This window comes from Cryptosporidium parvum, chromosome 7, assembly GCF_000165345.1.
Source record: "Cryptosporidium parvum Iowa II chromosome 7, whole genome shotgun sequence".
Taxonomy (NCBI): Eukaryota; Apicomplexa; class Conoidasida; order Eucoccidiorida; family Cryptosporidiidae; genus Cryptosporidium; species Cryptosporidium parvum.
Genome location: NC_006986.1, coordinates 406723 through 425946, shown reverse-complemented (window position 1 = coordinate 425946; position 19224 = coordinate 406723). Strand labels below are relative to the sequence as shown.

At 34.4% G+C, this 19224-nt stretch overlaps 9 protein-coding genes across 9 annotated transcripts; 5 read left to right on the top strand and 4 right to left on the bottom strand.

The window, feature by feature from the left end:
* Nucleotides 1-48: 48 nt before the first annotated feature.
* Nucleotides 49-3447, bottom strand: cgd7_1670 (nuclear pore protein RBP16/17 (RAN binding protein 16/17); the record flags this gene model as incomplete). The annotated part of the gene is made up of 1 exon (XM_628345.1): nt 49-3447. A coding segment is annotated over one exon (3399 nt), but the record flags the coding sequence as incomplete, so codon positions are not given.
* Nucleotides 3448-4591: 1144 nt separating this feature from the next.
* On the bottom strand, nt 4592-5326 carry cgd7_1660 (STOP repeat protein involved in microtubule stabilization (possible variant metal binding site at N-terminus); the record flags this gene model as incomplete). The annotated part of the gene is made up of 1 exon (XM_628344.1): nt 4592-5326. A coding segment is annotated over one exon (735 nt), but the record flags the coding sequence as incomplete, so codon positions are not given.
* Nucleotides 5327-7488: 2162 nt separating this feature from the next.
* cgd7_1650 (protein with signal peptide and 6 transmembrane domains) lies at nt 7489-8523 on the top strand (the record flags this gene model as incomplete). The annotated part of the gene is made up of 1 exon (XM_628343.1): nt 7489-8523. The coding sequence occupies one exon, from the start codon at nt 7489-7491 to the stop codon at nt 8521-8523; it is 1035 nt and encodes a 344-aa protein (XP_628345.1).
* A 565-nt stretch (nt 8524-9088) lies between these two features.
* Nucleotides 9089-10636, top strand: cgd7_1640 (SRP54. signal recognition 54. GTpase.; the record flags this gene model as incomplete). Its single annotated transcript, XM_628342.1, has 1 exon — nt 9089-10636. A coding segment is annotated over one exon (1548 nt), but the record flags the coding sequence as incomplete, so codon positions are not given.
* Nucleotides 10637-10719: 83 nt separating this feature from the next.
* Nucleotides 10720-12861, bottom strand: cgd7_1630 (Ncl1p/MJ0026/YebU-like. SUN family RNA methylase; the record flags this gene model as incomplete). Its single annotated transcript, XM_628341.1, has 1 exon — nt 10720-12861. A coding segment is annotated over one exon (2142 nt), but the record flags the coding sequence as incomplete, so codon positions are not given.
* Nucleotides 12862-13089: 228 nt separating this feature from the next.
* Nucleotides 13090-13560, bottom strand: cgd7_1620 (nop15p/nopp34; nucleolar protein with 1 RRM domain; the record flags this gene model as incomplete). Its single annotated transcript, XM_628340.1, has 1 exon — nt 13090-13560. A coding segment is annotated over one exon (471 nt), but the record flags the coding sequence as incomplete, so codon positions are not given.
* A 581-nt stretch (nt 13561-14141) lies between these two features.
* Nucleotides 14142-17150, top strand: cgd7_1610 (uncharacterized low complexity protein; the record flags this gene model as incomplete). Its single annotated transcript, XM_628339.1, has 1 exon — nt 14142-17150. One exon carries the CDS (start codon nt 14142-14144, stop codon nt 17148-17150), a length of 3009 nt encoding a protein of 1002 aa, XP_628341.1.
* Nucleotides 17151-17437: 287 nt separating this feature from the next.
* On the top strand, nt 17438-18106 carry cgd7_1600 (ribosomal protein of the PO/L10 family; the record flags this gene model as incomplete). The annotated part of the gene is made up of 1 exon (XM_628338.1): nt 17438-18106. One exon carries the CDS (start codon nt 17438-17440, stop codon nt 18104-18106), a length of 669 nt encoding a protein of 222 aa, XP_628340.1.
* A 279-nt stretch (nt 18107-18385) lies between these two features.
* Nucleotides 18386-19021, top strand: cgd7_1590 (uracil-DNA glycosylase, putative; the record flags this gene model as incomplete). The annotated part of the gene is made up of 1 exon (XM_001388341.1): nt 18386-19021. The coding sequence occupies one exon, from the start codon at nt 18386-18388 to the stop codon at nt 19019-19021; it is 636 nt and encodes a 211-aa protein (XP_001388378.1).
* Nucleotides 19022-19224: the final 203 nt, after the last annotated feature.

Genomic DNA, 19224 nt, shown 5'->3' with positions numbered 1-19224 from the left:
AACGATGCAAGTGGAAGCAAAAAAAAATTCACGAAATACAATTTAGTTTTAAAGAGAATTTGAACGAATTGAGTGGGCAAAGAAATGGAGATTTCTTGTAAAGGCATCTTTGCTAACTGCTGAGAGGGTTCCATCGGTCCCTTTAAGAAGGTCTTGAATAAGAGATTGATACTTGGCTTTCTTTTCATCAACCTGCTGGTTAATAAGCTGTTGTTGGATGTTCTGAAATTCATTGTTAAATAGAAGAATCATCCCTAGCAAAGACCTTGAAAAGGTCCAAGTACTGAGATCCCCTGTCGTAATTAAATTGAACATTAACTGCATGATTCTAATCAAAGCATTGGGTTGTTCAGTCATAAACCTATATACAGCTTTTCCTTCAGGGGTAGACCCTTGCTGAACTAGAGATGGGCTTCCTCCTCCGAGTTCATAATTCATATTATCGTTATTTCTAGAAACTCCCATTCCATTAGGAAGGACAATCTTTTCCTTCTCAAGAGTCGTGAAAATGAAGCTTACAAAATGATCCAAAGTGGCACAGCAGGCAAGAAGAACCACATTGTCAACAGCACACAGACCAGATTCAATTGAGTAACAAATGGTTGCAAGATTTTGTGGCTCCAATGAAGTGATGAATGTGGACATGAAGCACCTAGTTGCAAGTTCTAAGAATTCATAATAAGACTTGAGGCTCTTAATATATGACTGTAAATCATGCTCAGGAATCACCAAACACATCCTACAGGCAAGTTGCAAAGCGTTTTCCAGTGATTGGTCTTGATAAACTTCAAAAACTCCAAAATTTGTATATCCTCCAGATAAAGCATGACAGAGCATAGCTAACGTTGTAGCTAAACCTTTATACTTTTCCTTATAGATATTCTGGAAGGATGAATCAGGTTTAGATAAGATTCTGGAGCCATAAGTGCAAATTAATGAAGAAACTTCTTTGAATAATAGAATTCCATTTGGAGAGGCTTTATCAAAGTTTATTCTTTGGGATTTGTTGTCTACAAACTCGGCCATGAACTTGAGCAAAGCATTCATTACATCAGAGTCCTCCCAGAGTTTGTCAGCTGCCCAAGTGAATAGATGAATTCTACTCTGTCCAAGCTGTTTAGGTCGATTTACTAACCAATTAAAAAGTTGGTTGTAGCTTTCAGGGCCTACACAAGCCATACAAATGCCTCTTAAGTCTCTTGCCAAAGCCATTAATGGAACCCTGAACTGTCCAATATTATATCCCCCCCCATTCGAAGAATTGTTTCCGAGGATTATTTCATCCCAGATCAAAGTAAAAACTTTCTCTAAAGGTTTCATGAAGTCTTCAAAAGTTGTTATAGGCTGAGTTCCAGGCTCTTCCTCCTTTGACTCTAAGAACAAGAGTTTTGATAGGGTGAAATAGTAAGAAGTCCTATGTCTACCATATCTTGGATTGTTCAGGAAAGCAAACTCTGGAGAAGCATGGTTGCAAAGTATCTTCTTGACTTGTTCATTTTTGAGAAGAAGTCGTCCAGAAACTATGAGATGGGTAGTTCTGTCAGTATACTGGACGATCGAGATCCCAGCTACCAATTCGTGAAATAGAGAAAGAGTCTTTTGAACTACACTCTCCATATTACTCTTGGCTTGTAGATTCCTTCCAATCTTGCTTATAATGAGGCTCAAAACATCATCATCAGATTGGACGCCCAGAATTGATGCCAAGGTGGCGTCCTCAGTCTCAGGCTGAATAAATTGTTTTGCGTAATCTCCGAGACAAACCTTTCTAAACTGCTCCAAGAAATAGAGATAGGCCAATTCTAATGACTCAGGTGTCTCTGGAAGTTGGTCAGTTTGTTGAGAGAGGCCAAAGACAAGTCTAGCGAGCTTTCCGTTCAAAACATGGTGTGATACCTGGTTCTTCTGATCTGGTCTGCTAGTTCCCGATGAGGATGAAGAGCCACTAGGGAGTAAAGGTCTTCTTAACTTAATGCTATGTCCTCCAATTAAAGCTCCGTGCATATACACACACCAGGTAATTTGAGAAATAAAGCAATCCTGAGAAATGCTGCCGTTTTTAGCTGCATCTGTAACCTGTTCAAAGAGCTGTACAATGAATTCTGCAGTTTCGTGGTATTGGCATCTACTCAATTGAGAAAGAACATCAAGCTGCTCAGTTCTTGCAACTTCGCTTTCCAGAGGGTCTTCTACATCCGAGCCTCTAGCAATTGCCTCAGCAAGCTTCATCCTACTTTGGATGAAGGTGACTGTTATATGATGGATATACTTTTCAAGATTCTGTGGAGCTCTATCCCCTTGGTAGAGTAAAGGGATAACCATATGACTCCAAAGACCAAGGAGATAATGCTTACTGTTTGGTAAGACGCTCCATTCCTCAAGAGACTTAATAGTAAAATTGTAAACCTGGTCTATCCAGAGTCCAAATGCTTCCGAAGACGAGAGTTCTGTGAGCTGGTTTGCAGTGTTAAGCTTCCCCAAAAGTCTGCAAAGTTCATGATAGCAGCTCTCGTGTTCAAGGCCCATCTTAGTTTGGATGATACCAGCTGTACCAGTCATTAGAGCTGCTAAAGAACGAGTTCTATCAGCTTGGGTAGGGAAGAAGGATCTTCTAACTGAGGAGTAAAGGATGAGACATTGGAGACAGATTGAAGCACAATCTGGCATGGAACTGTTCGGAGAGCAGCATTTTGCATAGATATCAAAGAATATTATGGGAATATATTCCTCCCTGAGAATTGTCCAGGAATGGGGAATCATAACTGTATTCTGCTCCTCAGATGTTTCATCAGGTACTGTTCCCATAAAGTCATAAGAAAGACAGCAAAGGGTTAATTGCAGTACCTGGCGAAGAAGTCTATACTCTTCATGCTGAGTAGAAACTGAAACGCTTCCTAAGTGGAACTGACGAAGAGTTTTAATTGCAATCTGAAATATTACTGGAAGAGAAGTATCTCTGAATAGTATTGCGGCCCTTCTATACTTTGCAAAGTATAAACCTGTAGAAGTTTGCATCTCTTGAGTCAAAGTCGTAAAGATTATTAAACCAATGATCCAATGAGAAGTGGAAGCACTTAGAAACTGCCCAACTTGATCGGTAATTGTTGGCCTAGGAGACAAGGAGTCTAGAAGCCCGAATTTCACCAACTGAGCCAAAAGACGAACATAGTGGCCAACCAAATAAGGAGCTGAACGTAACATATCAGGACCACACTTATAGAGGTAATTTAATAGAAATGTTTTGGTTTCCTCTTTTTGATTATCTGGAATTTGAGCCCAACAAGACGTAAAGAGCTTAGAAAGACCTGTTGCAGCAAACATTAAGGCGTGGGGATTGCTGCTTTGGGCAAGCAAAGCTTGGAGCTGAGTCAGACATCCAAGATTACATGTCAAGGGAAGCAAAACCTCGTGAGCCTGTTTTTGCTGATTCACATCTCCCCTGCAATTTTAGTTAAGAAAATAAAAATTAAAGTTAAAAATCACAAGAATTTACAAGATCTATTCCTAGTGAAAACCTAAGACCCCACTTTTAAAAACGCTTTTTTGCTTTCACTAGTTGTTTGTAAACTTACCCATAGAAAGACTCACACAGCCCTTCCAGCTGCGAAAGTTGACTCGGATCTAAGGACATCACAAATCCTTCCGTTTGGAGAATTAATTATTAACTTAATCGTTTGCTTCCAATGTAGTCCTATTTCCCTCTATTTTTTTCAGCTTTTTTTGTGAGGGGTTATGGCGCCTAAAATTCCTCACGTATGTCTAGTCAATTTATTAAGCAGCAATTAGAATGTTCAAATTAGAATTAATAAATTATTATATGGAACAAGAATAAGAAGAGCTGGAAGAATTGAAGAACTGGAGAGTTTGATGATTTTTTCAGTCGCTATTTGAGGAATTTGTAGGACTAAAAAATTGCATTTGTAGAGTTTGTGAAAATTTCGTGGAGGTTAAATAAGTCATAGTTCGAGGGAATGGAAAAAGGAAATAAAGAACAAAATTAGCGATTTATTTCCTTTCTTGTTTTGTGTGTGCATAAACAAATTTTTTACTTCGCTTCAAGTATTACTTGGGTTTTAAAAACATTAAGAAATCGAATGGTGGCATTTTGCATGCAAATAATACGATTGACAATTTCTTATTGAGCCTTACAAGGAGTAATTTATTATTAAAATTGACTGTTTTCTAAATTTAAATGCATAAAGGAAAAAAAAAAAAGCGCACGTAAATATTTATTGTTAAGAAATTGCATGGAACCATTTTCAATTAAAGCGTAACAGGTTGAAATGCTGCATGCAAGAAATAAACCAAAGCAATAAGGATCCATAAAATAAACTAATAAATTTAATATCTCTAGAAATAGTTGTAGTTGTTTTTGTACTTTCTGTGAGAGCTAAAAAAAATAGTTTGAGAATGAGTTGGATGACGGGAACTTGTAAGAGGATAATCAGGAAGGTGTAGAATATTATGGCAAGCCATGTCATAGACCAAAGTTCCTGATTTGTTGTGATTATATTAAAATCTTCTTCATTTAATTCTACCCTCTCCTAATCTCCTCTCATTTAGATTTATCTTTTTGTGATAATTGAAATGCCTAGTACCAATTTTTAGAGACTGAATCCCAAAACATAGTATGTCTGCCAGGAGGAGGATGAGGAATAGGGGGAAGAAGACTAACAGGGCAGACGGGAGGTTGTACGCCTTGATAGGAGTTCCTGTAGACTGTCTCAAAATTTCGATCCTCCTTAGATGGACTGTAAATTTCAGAGGGGTTAACAATCTTTTTAGGGAGATCCCATTGCTGATAATTTTCTCTGTAGACTGAATTGATGTTGCCATAAGGAGAAGAAACGACTTCTGGAGGTGGCTGAGGTTTCTTGAATTTTGGAAGTTCCCATTGCTTAAAGTTACTTTGGTAACTTGTCATGAAGTCACGATTTTCAGGTGATTCAGAGAATTGCTCTGGTGGTCTGACAATCTTTTTTGGTAAGTCCCACTTTCGATAGTCCATATGGTAACTAGAATCAGAGTCAAAAGGGATAGATTTTGGCAACTCTTCTGGAACTGGCTTTGGGAAAGTTGGTAGTTCCCACTGCTTAAATTCTGTGTTATAGGAGCTCTCAGCCTGAAAAGAAATTGAATCATGTAATGGAGCTGGGCAAATATGTTTTCCGCATGTACATAATTCTTCAACTGATTTTCCTGGCTGACCGCTTGGAGATTTTGATCTACAATGTTCATCCGGGCATCTTCCAACTTTTCTTCCTCTTGATAAAAGATGTTCTGATTTCTGCAAATAAAAGTTTATTAAATAGTTAAAATTTATTTTTTAATTTAAAAATTGAGAGAATTTTCACATTAGCCTATGATTCCTTTTTTTTTATCTGATAGGGAAAGGCTAAAAAGAATATTCTCATAATCATCATCAGAAACGCCAAGTAAATAGAATGTATTGAAGAGAAAATACATGAATTTACACTTTTCTCTCTTCAATTTATTGTATTTATTATTTAGTTAGGTTTCCAATGGTATTTAAAAACTAACTTACCTCGCTTTCTATGAATGCTGACATTTCTAACTTTGTTAATTAAAATCCAGACTGTTTGTTTCAAAGAATAATAAGAGATTAATGATTTAATTTACCAAAATTATATGCTTATAGTTTAAATTTTATGGATTTTTTTCTTCTGTATACGACTATAGCTTGCACCAATTTTTTAATATTAAATTACCTACTTGGGTGAATAATATCACACACTTTAATGATAGTTCAGTAAATAACAAATTAAAAAAACCAAAAAACTTAAAAAATTCTTCTTTTAAAGATCCTTTTATTTTATTTGTTAATACTGGAAATTTAAACTCTATTTATATATTTATGACTCCCTCTATTTTTTACCCAAGCCTCTGTCTTAAAATGAGTTAAAAATATTATTAAAAAAATAGCCACCAAATATAATACTTTATAGAATCTCCTTATTTTATTGAAATTTTACTTATATATATATCAAATTATTGTTATATTTATTATTTTCTTCTAGGAAAGGTCCGGGACCAATTCTTATTCGAAAATGCTTCTCATTTTAAAAAAGAAAAACCATATTTCAAACTTATAAATTATGTTGAATTTGTTCAATATTGTCAACTCATTCTCACTTAATTCCCCTAATACTTTTAATTTTATGTCAATCTCTACTTAATTTTTCATTTTCTCCAATTTCACAAAATTCCCATATTTTTTTAAGAAATTCTTCAAGCTAACATTGTGACATTACCGCTGCAGCATGCAACTTTTTCTATGACATATTTGCAATGCCGGTATAAAAAAATTGTCCACATGAAAAAAAGGAAATACGTGTAAGAATATTTGCATGCAAATATGCTCGTAATTTGGTTGATTTTGGATGATTAGTGAATATGGGAGAAAGAAAATGAGGGTTCCAGGTTTAACAGATCGTTAAATTCTAAAAACAAAAAAATTAAGGGGAATTTATAACTACGGGAGGAGGAAAAAAATTTATATTTTCTCTTCCTATATTATTTTAATAAAAAACTAATCGTCTGAGTCATTGCTCCTTCTTGACTACTTGTGTTGTTTTGTATTATTTTCTGATTCGAATTGATAAAATATTACGCAGTAAATATATTAAAATTTTTAAAGTTACCGCCATTTTAACTTAGTATTACCAAGGTAACAATAGAAATGAAAAGATAAAATATTATTCGAATTAGTCTATGATCAAGTAAAAATTGAAAAGGCTATAAATATCGGTTAGAGAGTTTTCTAAAAACAAAATAGGACATAAAATGAACACTAGGAATGAAATCGTTCACATTACCTCGAAAGTTCTTAAGGAATCAATCCAAAACCGACCAAAAATATCGTCCGAACCTAGTCAAAAAATAGATGGAAAAGTAATTCAAGCAATAGGAATGATAGTGGAGGAATGTATAGACAGTAGTTTATTATCAGGGGTGCATAGAATGTTAACTAGAGACTCATCTGAAGTGAAGATTGAAGACATCACAAACTATGTTAAAACAAACTACGGGATTTCTAAGAAATTGATCGATAAATAATGCTATATTAACAGCAATAACTTTATATATTCGTTTATATATAATATATATACATATATTTGTTTTTTTTGATGAATTCCTCCAGGTATATTTAATTAAAATAATTATTTAAGTTGAGCGGTTATTCACACAAACCAGGTATAACATGTGACCGAAGAAATATCAAGCAATAGAGAGAAATAAATTAAGAATAAATATGTAAATACATGGGAAGGAGGAAAAATATCTATAGATTGTACATGAGCCGCTTTTTTTGGATTTTTCCCCTCAAATATTAATAAATTTATTTTGTCATTTACGAAATTGTGTTGAAAATTTAATAATTTTTTCAACCGGATAATGCAACTGGCGCTTGAGTGCTCTGATTCAAAATGTTATCGGTTTGTGTGAAGCTAAAAAATATATATTAAAATGTTGGCTATATTAAAAGGTGCTTCTTGCAAAAAGGTGATTTTTTCATGTTTTTTACTGGTTATTTTCCTTGCAAACATCTCCCAGATCTTAGCAGAAGACCAAGGAACCACCAGCACTCAAAATTCCTCACAAAATGAAAGCTCTAATAAAAAGAACTTTTTGTTTCTATCTTTGAACAAATATGTCTGGGTTCACGATGCTTGTAGTTGGTTCCATGCTTTAATGTGCATTACCTGTTATGGAGTGATCACTTTCAAGGTATACAGTGATAGAAGTGCGTTAGGAATTTCCATGCAAACATTATGTGCATTATGTTTTTCTGAGTTCTGTGGCGCTCTTCTCAATGTTTGGTTTTCTTTATATACTGGAATTACTTTGGATTGGTCATTCCAAATTGATATAATTTCTACATTTTTATCGGTTTTATGCTTATATACTGTTTGGAAAAAATTCTCAAATTCTATTGAAGATCAATATGATACTTTTGGACTAAATATTCTAGTGAGGATACTTTCTATCATGGGTTCTAAATCTGTAGATAAGGATGCGATGCGAAATGGTGAAAGGGCTGGAAAAATCAAGCCTACTGGTATTACAGGATTAATTTCTGGATCTTTATACTGGCTTGTACTTTACATTTTAGCCATTCCACTCTCTTTCATTTTCTTAATGTTTAGGACCAGAAGAAGGCTCGGTTTAATTACTTCCCTCCTAGCTTATGATGACGCAGTTAGAGCATTAGCTCTTGTTCCTCAATTATATATGTTCCATATTAAAAGTCCAAGAAAAGTTTCTGAGCATTTAGCCTTATTTGTGGTATTTGAATTCATACTAAAGGTTCTGGCACTATTTTACTGGATTTCAATGCCTTTATTTAGAATGCCTCATGAGTCCAGGAATTATAATATAGCTGTCCAAATCTTTAATATAGGTATTCTCTTAGATTTTGCTTACCACTACTTTAGAGCCAAATTTAATGGAGAGAAGACAATTCAATATGCTTCTGACTTAATTATCCCATTCTCACTTTGAGAAAATTCCATTCCCTTTCTTAAAATAGAATCAGGTAAGGTAAGGTCAGGTCAGTGTAGATCAGTTTAAAACAAGGAAATTGAATTTTGGCGCTTTCTTTCTTTTTTCTTGCAGAAAAACTCAGGTAGTCAGTGTGCAATAGGTCTTTACGAGGGCAAGTGTTGGAATAAATTCGTGAGCTGGGAATTGTGACTCTAAGCCCCTGTGTAACTCAAGTAAAGCCGTTATAGTATATTTTTGAACAATAGGTAATAGCATTCATTACGAGTAGAATTGATAACGCATTTGAACTACTGCTATAGCAAGTTACTGCTAAGATTTTACTAATTCTTAAAATATTATGTTTCTCATTTCTTATGAAGGTTTTCACATTCTTTTTTACGTGTGAAACAGATTTCTTTGTTAGTTGTCAAATTACCTCTTTTCTGGGGTCCTCGAATTTTTGTTGAAAAGTCGCGGGAAATCTTGCCCAACTATATTTGTCTGAAAAGGCAATTAAACAAAGAAATAAAATCCTCCTGAATTCGGCAAAATTTGGCCATAATTAACAACTAATATAAGTTAAACACCGCTCTATCCTAAAGAAGAATCATATTTTAAAGTATTCCTAATGGTTTTGGCAGATTTGGGAGGTCAACTCGCCTCGGCTATTCGGAAGTTCCAATCCAGCACTATTGCCGATGAAGCTGCTATAGACCTGTGCTTGAAGGAAATTGCAACGGCTCTTCTCAAGGCAGATGTTAATGTTAAGTTGGTTGCTCAACTTAGAAACAATATTAAGAAAGCTGTGGAACAGGAAGATTCAGTAGGAGGCTCAAATAGACGCCGACAGATTCAAAGTGCCGTTGTGGAGGAATTAGTTAATATACTGACTCCCAGTAGAACTCCCTATGTTCCTCAGAGAGATAAGTCCAATGTTATAGTCTTTGTTGGTCTTCAGGGTTCAGGAAAGACAACAACCTGTACAAAGTTTGCCAACTATTACCAAAGGAGAGGTTGGAAAACTGCTCTAGTTTGTGCTGATACCTTCAGAGCTGGTGCTTTTGATCAGCTTAAACAAAACGCCACAAAAGTTAAGATTCCATTCTATGGAAGTTATACAGAGACTGATCCTGTCAAGATTGCTCGTGATGGTGTTAGGGAATTCAGAAAAGAAGGTTATGACTTAATTATCGTAGATACTTCTGGTCGTCACAAACAGGAATCGTCTTTATTTGTGGAAATGGAACAAGTTGTGATGGAAACTAATCCTGACGATGTTGTTTTTGTTATGGATAGTCATATTGGACAAGCTTGTTACGATCAAGCTATGGCATTCTGCAATGCAGTTGATGTTGGAAGTGTAATTATTACCAAATTAGATGGACATGCCAAGGGAGGAGGAGCACTTTCAGCTGTTGCTGCAACTGGAGCTCCAATCATCTTTATTGGAACTGGAGAGCATTTTGATGAGTTTGAACCTTTTGAAACCAAAGGATTCGTTTCCAGATTACTTGGACTTGGAGATATTAGTGGTTTAATGGCTAAGATTAACGAAGTTGTTCCCTTAGATAGACAGCCAGATATGGTTAATAGGCTTGTTCAAGGTATATTTACTTTGAGAGATATGTACGAACAGTTCCAGAATATGTTGAATATGGGTTCTCCAAGTGCTCTTTTGTCTATGATTCCTGGAATGGGTCCAAATATCCTTGCAAAAGAAGATGAACAGGCGGGTATAGAAAGGCTTAAGAAATTCATGGTCATTATGGATTCTATGACAGAAAGTGAATTAGATAATGAAAAGACGATTAATGCTTCCAGAGTAGAGCGTATTTCCAGGGGAAGTGGAACTTCTAATCAAGATGTTCAAGAACTTCTTTCTCAGCATAAAATGTTCTCCAAGATGGTTGGACAGATTGGTAAGCTTGGTTTAGGAAAGAAAGGAGGATTGGATATGTCATCTATTATGAAGAATCCTACTCAACTCATACAAAAGATGCAAAAGGCTATTGACCCCAGAATATTTAAACATATGGGAGGAGCTCAAAATATGATGAATATGATGAGGGAAATGGATAAGTTCCAGGGTTCTCCAGATTTTCAGAAGATGTTTGGAGGTATGGGATTTTAGATGTCTCACGCTTAATATTATATATTAGGCTTAGTATTCTATCCTATTCTATATTATATTTACTTAAATACTTAACTACTTTCTTAAATTAATATTAACTCTTTAATAGATTTTATTTCATTCTTTGAAACGAAAAAATTTATTCCTGAATCTTCATATAGAATTCCCGAGAGAGGGACTCCTTGGTCTAATTCTTTAAAGTTTGGATTTACTTTACTGTTTCCTCCATAATTTATAATACTTGGAGGTAAAATTACTACTAAAATTCCACCACTTTCTAATTTCTTCTCCTGTGATATTCCAGAACAAAGTTCTTTCAACCCAAGAAGTTCTCCTTTCTTTTCAAGATCCAAAATTTCTTTACCTCCAATGAATTTATTTTCATCATCAAGTAAATCTAGTAATGAGATACTCACAAAGATTAGTCTTCTTTTCATTAATCTAACTAAATAACTGGATGAATTCTGGTTAATTCTCCATTTGCATCTTCCATCTCCAGAAATTTTACCTTTAAGATACTCAAATGCTCTGATACCTACTGATCTAAGATCTAATTCTAGATTATAATTCATAATAAGCTTTGAGACATCTTCCCCAATGAGATAAATAGTTTTATCATGAGACTTTCTTTTTACAAAAGATGATTTTTCTATAGAATTTATACTATTTAAATGATTCTTAATTTTGGATGGAAAATTTTCAATACCTTTCATAAGTTTTCCTTGTATATTCTGATTATCAAGCCCATAAAAGCTTAATATAGGTTCCAAATCCTTTGTTTCAACTGTCTCATATTTGCATGATGAGGATTCTGATCTTTGTTCGATTTGAGGTATTTCATCAGGTCCATTTTTTTGAACAACTGCAAAAAAGAACCCTCCAGTATCGTTTCTATGGGGTAATACTCTAAAACATCTCATGAAATTGTCAGACTCGTACCATTCTTTATCAGGGAACATACTTTCTGTAAGCTTTTCCTTAAAAGGAGTATCTGGGACTTCATCTAAAGTATCAAAAAGTTGAAGTTTGTTTTGTTCTTTTAGTTCAAAATGAACTCCCCATGTCCTAAGACCCTTAGAAATTTCAAATTCTCTTTCATCCAGGTTTGTTGGACTTATAAGTTTTGCATCGGGGAACTTTCGTAATAGAGTAGAGATAACTGCTTCATTCTCTATGGGATTTAGGCTGCATGTTGAGTAAACAAGTTTTCCTCCATTCTTTAGTAGTTTAAATGCTCTGGAAAGCAAGGAAACTTGCTTTTTATGGAGGCTTAAAGCTTTTTCAGGCTTCCATATTGTCCATATATCGGGATTTTTTCTGAGTGTCCCATCACCAGAACAAATAGAATCTACAAGTATTCTGTCAAACTGGAAAGGAGAAGTAATAGTAGTTTTACTTGGTTTAAAAGTTGGAAAAAAAGATGCATCTATACAAGTGATTAGAACATTGGGAGATGGTATTCTACTTAGACGAGATGAGAGCGTATCCAATCTTTTTGAGCTTACATCATTACAAATTAATAAACCTTTTTTGCATGCTATCCCAAGTTGGTCATCTCTTGATGAGAGAATCATATCTAAGATTTGAGTAGATTTGCTTCCAGGAGCAGAACACAAATCTAGAACGAAGTGGCCTGGTTTGGGATCAAGACATATACAAGGCAACATGGAAACAAGTTCCTGACTTGATAGGGTTCCAAACTCATCTTGAGAAACTATGAAGCTGTGTAGCTTAGCTAGCTGAGACTCTTTCTTGAGCATTTTTCTGGAATATTCAGTTATCAAATATAACTTACAATTCTTACTTAGTCTTTTCAAGTTGAAAATAGCATTATTATTATATAATTTTTCTGTTTCAGCGTTGAGAAGAAACTCTAATAATGAGTGCAATGGGTGGGAAATATTAACTCTTAGAGTTGTTGGAAGCTGAGAAGAAAGAGAATGAATGAAATCTTGGAACTCATTTTCAGTACATATTTGTTGTAATCTATAGTAATTCTCAAATATTGGATTGGACTTTTCAAAAGGAGTAAATGAGTCGTTGTTCTTAAGTTCTCCTTCAACAGAGACATTTTCTAACTCAGATCTCCTGGAGTTGTCTCTTTTTCTTTTGTTACTTTCTTCCTTCACCATTTTGACCAATAAACCCACTTTTCCTTGGTCTATTTTTACACCAGATGTTGGCGCCAAAACACCGGTATATACAGTTTGGAAACCCACATAAATTCAAGAGGAAAAATAAAGGATAAGTTTTGGTTTGGATAATCAGAGAGCTCGAGATAGAAAGAGCTTAAATCTGGATAAAAGAGAAGTAGGAAAGAGCTGGGAAGAAAGAATTAGGAATAAGAGAGTTGGATGGGAAAGAAAAAAGAAATGCAAGATGGGAAAGGAAAAAAAAAAAATAATAAATTAGAAAAAAAAGATATATAAAAAAAACGATATAAAATAACAAAACTACACAGAAGGAAGCTTGTAATTTATATTATTATTTTCAAGAATTTTATTGATTTTAAGTAGCTTCTTTTTCTTAGAAAGAACAGACTTATCAATCTTTGCTTGTTTTTCATCTTCAGTTAAGGCATTATTAGATTCAGAAGAATTCTTCTTCTTTGACCTAATAAAAATGTATGGGTGAATGCTTTCTTTAGGAAGCACGTGACATTTGAGACTTCTCTTAAAAATAATATAATTGTTCATAGTTGAGGCTGCAATCTGAGCCACTTCCATTGATTCAAATTCAATAAATGCATATCCTCTCGAGTGACCATTCTTCTTGGACCTGCTCAGCTTAATCCTCAAAATCTTACCAAACTGAGAAAAGTATTCTTTGAGTTGAGGCTCAAATAATCCAAATGGAATATGGCCTACATATACTATTGCTCTCTCTCGTTTTGCTTTTGACATATATATAAATATATATAACACTTATAACAAAAGTGGATAATTACTCAAAATATTAACCAGAACCTTAAGTATCTTAGTATGATCTCCTAAAGACTGGTATTTTCTCTATTTTCGTTCTCCAAACTTAACCGGAAAATCTTCTTTGCCTTTTCTTTATTTTAAAATAATCTCTTTTGACTATTAGACACTACTTGTTTTAGCGCCACAATGTTTTTTAACAATTTTCGAATTTAAAAAAATTAATTTTTTGCCAAGTTGAATACCGGCGTATTTTTCATGCATGTTGACAGAATAGGATAGCCAAGTTAACTTTTGTAGGTAAAATAAGCAAGATATTTTGTATAGAAACTTATGATTCAACTCGGAGTAAATACTAGCGAGACTCTCAACTTATAAAACTAGTCCATTAGTGAGGCATCAAGAAAATTTTTGAAAAGGATTTTCTATATTTTAGCTCCTTGTTTTTTTTTCCTTCTCGCTTTTTGAATATTTAATTATTATTTTCTTAATCCCATCAGCACCACACTTGGGCGCCAACTCATGTATAGGGTTTTTAAGGCTGGAACTGAAAAATAGCGAAAAAAAAGTGTAAGGGGGAAAAAATGTCAAACTTTTCAATGGACATAAATTCCTCCCTAGAAAGAGCATATAGGACAGTTCCAATACTAAAGCCTGTGGTTTGGAGTGGAATTAAAGAGCTTTTGGATGTTTCAAGGGATTCTCTTGGAAGTAAGCAAAAAGAGCCGGGGTATTTTGGTGTGTCAAAACGAGCAAGTAGTGGGAAGGGAATAGTAAATGACTTGGGAATTACAACTCTTGAGCGTTCAATCCAATATCTTAGCTCTAGACTGGAAAGTTATGACTCTAAAAGGAGATACTTAGCAGAAGCTTTTAATTTCAAAAGGGCCCCTCATAGAGGAGGCTGTGGGCAGGATAAAGACAACTATAGTGAGTTAGGATCAGGAGGACTGCCAAAGTATCTTCAAACTAGCTATTCAAATTTTCTTTCATACTTGATAGATGAATCTACTACGTCTATTTTCCAGATTTATTATTCAGAAGTCTTTGATTTATTTTTCACAGAATGGAATGAAAGAAAATCCAAGATCCTTGATGGTCAAAAACAGGATATAGTATCAGGATATTGTAATGATAATTCTCATCTATCAACCAAATCAGAATTTGGACTTTTACTTAATCCTAGAAAACCACACTTTGAAACAATACAAGAGCAAGGAGTTGGAGGATCTAGAAGAACTGAAGACTCTATTAATGAGTACTATTATGTTCTTTCTGAGATTATTCCAAATGTTACTGTTTCTGATTTAGCTTCTGACAAATATGTATCTATTCAGAAAATGTGTCTTTCTTCCTTCAATTCTCGTATCCAGTTGATTCAAGAAATGGGTTCTCTATTGGCTCCTGTTGAATACAAGGAGGAAATTTCATTACTATGGAGACTTTTGACACTATTAGTTGGCAATTCCTCAAAGAACAATTATACAACTCGTCAGATGATTTCTAATTCAATTCGAGCTTTAGAAGTTTCTGCTGTTGATAATGTTTTGTATCACAATTCTAACATTTTCTTAGGAAACAGATATGGCTCAGGAGTAGGAAGTAGTGTACTTATTTCCTTAAAGAACTTTACCAATTTTTGTAGAAAGTTGTTCATAAGTGAGTCAACAGACCAACGAAATATCAATTACAATATGAATTTCCCATGCGAACAAGTTCACTATTGGTTTTTGGCTTACTGGGCATTTAGAATTGGGTCTGGTCAAATACTTTGGGATATGGCATCCAAATTCTCTCATATACCTCAACATTTCTCCTTGGTATGTAAATGTTTAGCAGCAATACTTCTTTCAACAAGTAGTTCACTCTTAATTTCTCAAACATATGATGATATTGTTCAAGGTGAGGAGAATTGGATTAAGCAATGCGTACAATTTGACTTTAATAGAGACCTTTACTCTAGCAGAGAATATAGAGAGTTGAATTCTATGTTTTACTCAAAACCAAGCCAGGATGCAGACTTTAGAGAACAAGCCTATTATCAAGTTATTTTCAGTATAATTAACGTTTCATCTCAGTCTTTGAATGTGATGAAACTTCTTCCTAATACAAATATGGAAGATTATATTTGGTATCAACTTCATATTATCCTTAAGACTAATGATGACAATGAATCAGCAAAGGAATTAAATACTTTGTATAATAGACTTCGAAACCAGGTAGACCAATTTTCCTATGGAGGAGAATCATCAAGCCGGGATTTATCCATTCACTCTCAAGAAGAGGTTAGCCCCTTCTTATTGACTCATACATCCAGAAGAGGAGATGCTCATGCAGGAAGCACTAAGTTAAGCTTAAATCGTAGCCAGAATTCTCATTTACATGAAAGAACTATATCTAGACAAGAAGATAAGAATGAGTTAAATCAGAATGATAGAATGGTAAAAGAACAGACAAATCTCAATATGGCAAGACTAATGTGCTACACTTTACATTTTGGGGAGGCAATGAGGTGGATTTATTCTTGTCATCATGAATTAAAAATCATACAACTTCAGTGGGTTCTTTACTTAGCAGTTGCTGGTTTAATTCCACTTTGGAAAAAAATAGAAAATGATCAATTTGGGGTCTTCTCTTCATTTTCTGACAAGATTGAGCCAGAAGATAGGGTTTTAAGCCTTTATGAAGTTCTTGAGAAATCAATTAAAAACTTTAATATTCCCTTCCCTTTTGTTGCAAAGCTTGCAAGGCTTTTCCCAGAATCAATGAGAACAAAGATATTACAGGATTATGTAGAGTTCAGTCTATTACATGATATTGTTGAAGATGATTACACTGATAGTGCTAGTTTCCATACTTATATTGAACAAGGAAAGTCTTTTGTTAAGTTTGATACATATGAGAGTATGAATACAAGTGAATACTCTGAAATATGTGAAGAAATAAACAGTATTATAGCAAGATTAGCTAAAAATAGGGGCCATTATATTACTTCAATTCTATTTTTCATGGAAGCAAACCTCTTGGAGGAGGTCTTGGACACAATTTTAGATTGCTTGAGACTTCCAGTTTGTTATTCTTTTACAACTCTCAATACGAGACAACAACTTTTCTTTGACAAATTACAGACCATCATAAACAAAGTTTTTACAGATTCTTCTTATTTACAACAAGGTCTTGCAGTTCAGACAAAGTTGGATGAAGTTAGATATTTGAATGAGATTGTGCATGCATTTGTTTTGATTCAAAAGGGTTTCTATCGCTCAGCTAAAGAATATATAGAATCAAAGAACTTCATCCCAAAGTCGGAGAGTGGAATAAACTCTTCAAATGTGGGATTCTTACCAAAAATTATTGAAGCTTATGTAGTGTCACTGTTTGAGCTTTGCAGAAACGACAATGCTGGTAGTAGCATTCCAGATGATGTTCATAATGCCATTTTCTGCAACTTCCATATTATTAATTCTCTGGTAAATTCTCTTACTTCGATGTATAGCATTCAGTCAAGCTCTGCAGAAAAAATTCATAAGCTTCTTAAAGAGATGCTAGTTTTGGTCTCTCCCGATCAACTCGCTCATTCTAAACATTCCTAATCTCTAGTTTCACACAATCAGGGATACACATTAGTCAACTAAATGCTCTAAAACCTATAGTAAGCTACTTAATTAACAATTACATCCTTTACTTATCATTTTTCTTTCTTTTTTTTCTAGGCTATTATTTTCGCATGCCAGACTACATTTAATTTTCTTAAGGTAGACACATTTGGCGCCAATGCGCCGGTATGTAGATAAATGGGTAATAGTCACGAATTGATTAAAATAAAAGAAAAATTTATTTTCTTGTCTAGGGAGGAAAAAAGAAAGTAGGTTAAAAGAAGATGGCAAAATCAAAGAGAGTAAAGAAGGTCCTTATGACCAAGGATCTGAAGAAGAAGAGAAAGGACAAGTCAGAAATAATCGAAAACGTACATGAGTACATTGGTAAATTCAAGTTTATTTATGTTGTTAAGCTGAAGAACCAAAGAAATGCTGCTTTAAAACAACTTAGAGTTAGGCTTGAACCTGGAAAGTTATTAGTTGGGAAAAACAAACTTCTTCAGGTCGCATTTGGTGCAGACTCAGATTCAGAGTCTGCAAAGAATGCTCATAAAATCTCTTCTTTTCTTCGCGGGGAAAGAGGTCTTATATTTACAGACTTGGCTCCTAGTAACTTAAACAAGGTACTGGAAGAAAGTTCTACGATGGAATTTGGTAGAGAAGGTTCACTATCTGACATTACTTGCGTTGTTGAACCAAACACAGAGTTAGAATGTTTATACAAAAATGCAGAATTTTATATGAGAAAGCAATTTCCTCAGCTTAAGCCAACTCTTCTTGGCTCTGATCAGGGAAAAGTTATCATATGCGAGAAAGGCAACCCTTTGAATAAATACCAATATTTGTTACTTAAACATCTTGAAATTCCCTCAGTAAAGTTTGAAATAAAACCAATTGCATGTCTACACAATGAGGAGTTGACTCACTTCGAAAATGCTGACATGGAATAAGTTGTTGCATCTTTTCCTTAATAATAGACTATCATATTCTTTTCGTTCTCACCCTTGCTGATATTCCATTAATAACTTTTTTTTTGGAATAAAAGCGGCGGAGATTACGGAAGAAAGTATCCAAGTATTATTATAGAAATCTTAATTAGTTTTTCCCATCTTCTCTATCCCCTCCCCTCATGCTTGTGTTTCCTTTTCATGCCTTTTAAATTATAGGGAACGACATTTCGGCGCCAACAAATTATTTTTTAATACATGTAAATAAATATATAGAGAAATATGAGTCAAACGTCAATACTGTCTTATTTGAATAAAAGGAGTGCAGAAAACATTTGCAAGGACAGTATTGAGTGTGGGAGTGACTTGAATAGAGATTCAGCAGTGAAGAATAGGAGAATATGCGTTAAAGAAACAGAAATTAAATCAAGTAAGGAGGCTGAGGAAGAGAATCAAGAGTACTATCCGAGTGAGTCGGAGTTGAGGGAATACTTTGGAGATGAGTGGTTTGAGGCCCTTAAAGATGAATTAAGGAAGCCCTATTTTGTGAAGTGTATGAAAAAGGTTCAAGAAAGAAGGAATTATGCTAAAGTGTACCCACCCAGTGACAAAATGTTTAGTTGTTTCAAAGCTACTCCATTGAACAAGATTTCAGTGGTAATCTTGGGTCAAGACCCATATCACCAACCTGGACAGGCAATGGGACTTAGTTTCTCAGTTCCGAAGGGCGTTCCAGTTCCTCCTAGTTTAAGAAATATTTATAAAGAAATAGGTAAAGGTAATCCTGGTCATGGAGACCTATCATCGTGGGCTGAACAGGGAGTATTCCTTCTAAACTCTTTACTTTCTGTAGAAGAAGGGAAGCCAATGTCCCACMAAGACTTATGTAAGTTTGACAGTAATAACTACAGTGTTTAGAAAMCMAACAAATTTATTGAATACTGAAATTTTCTACTAACTTTTTTTTATCGTTCAGGGTKGGGATATCTTTACATCCATGGTTATATCAAAAATTAATAAATTAGAAAGACCTATAGTATTTATGCTTTGGGGGAGGTCCGCCCAAGCTAAGGCCGCGAGCGTTTGCAAAAAGAAACATTTGGTGCTAGAATCAGCTCATC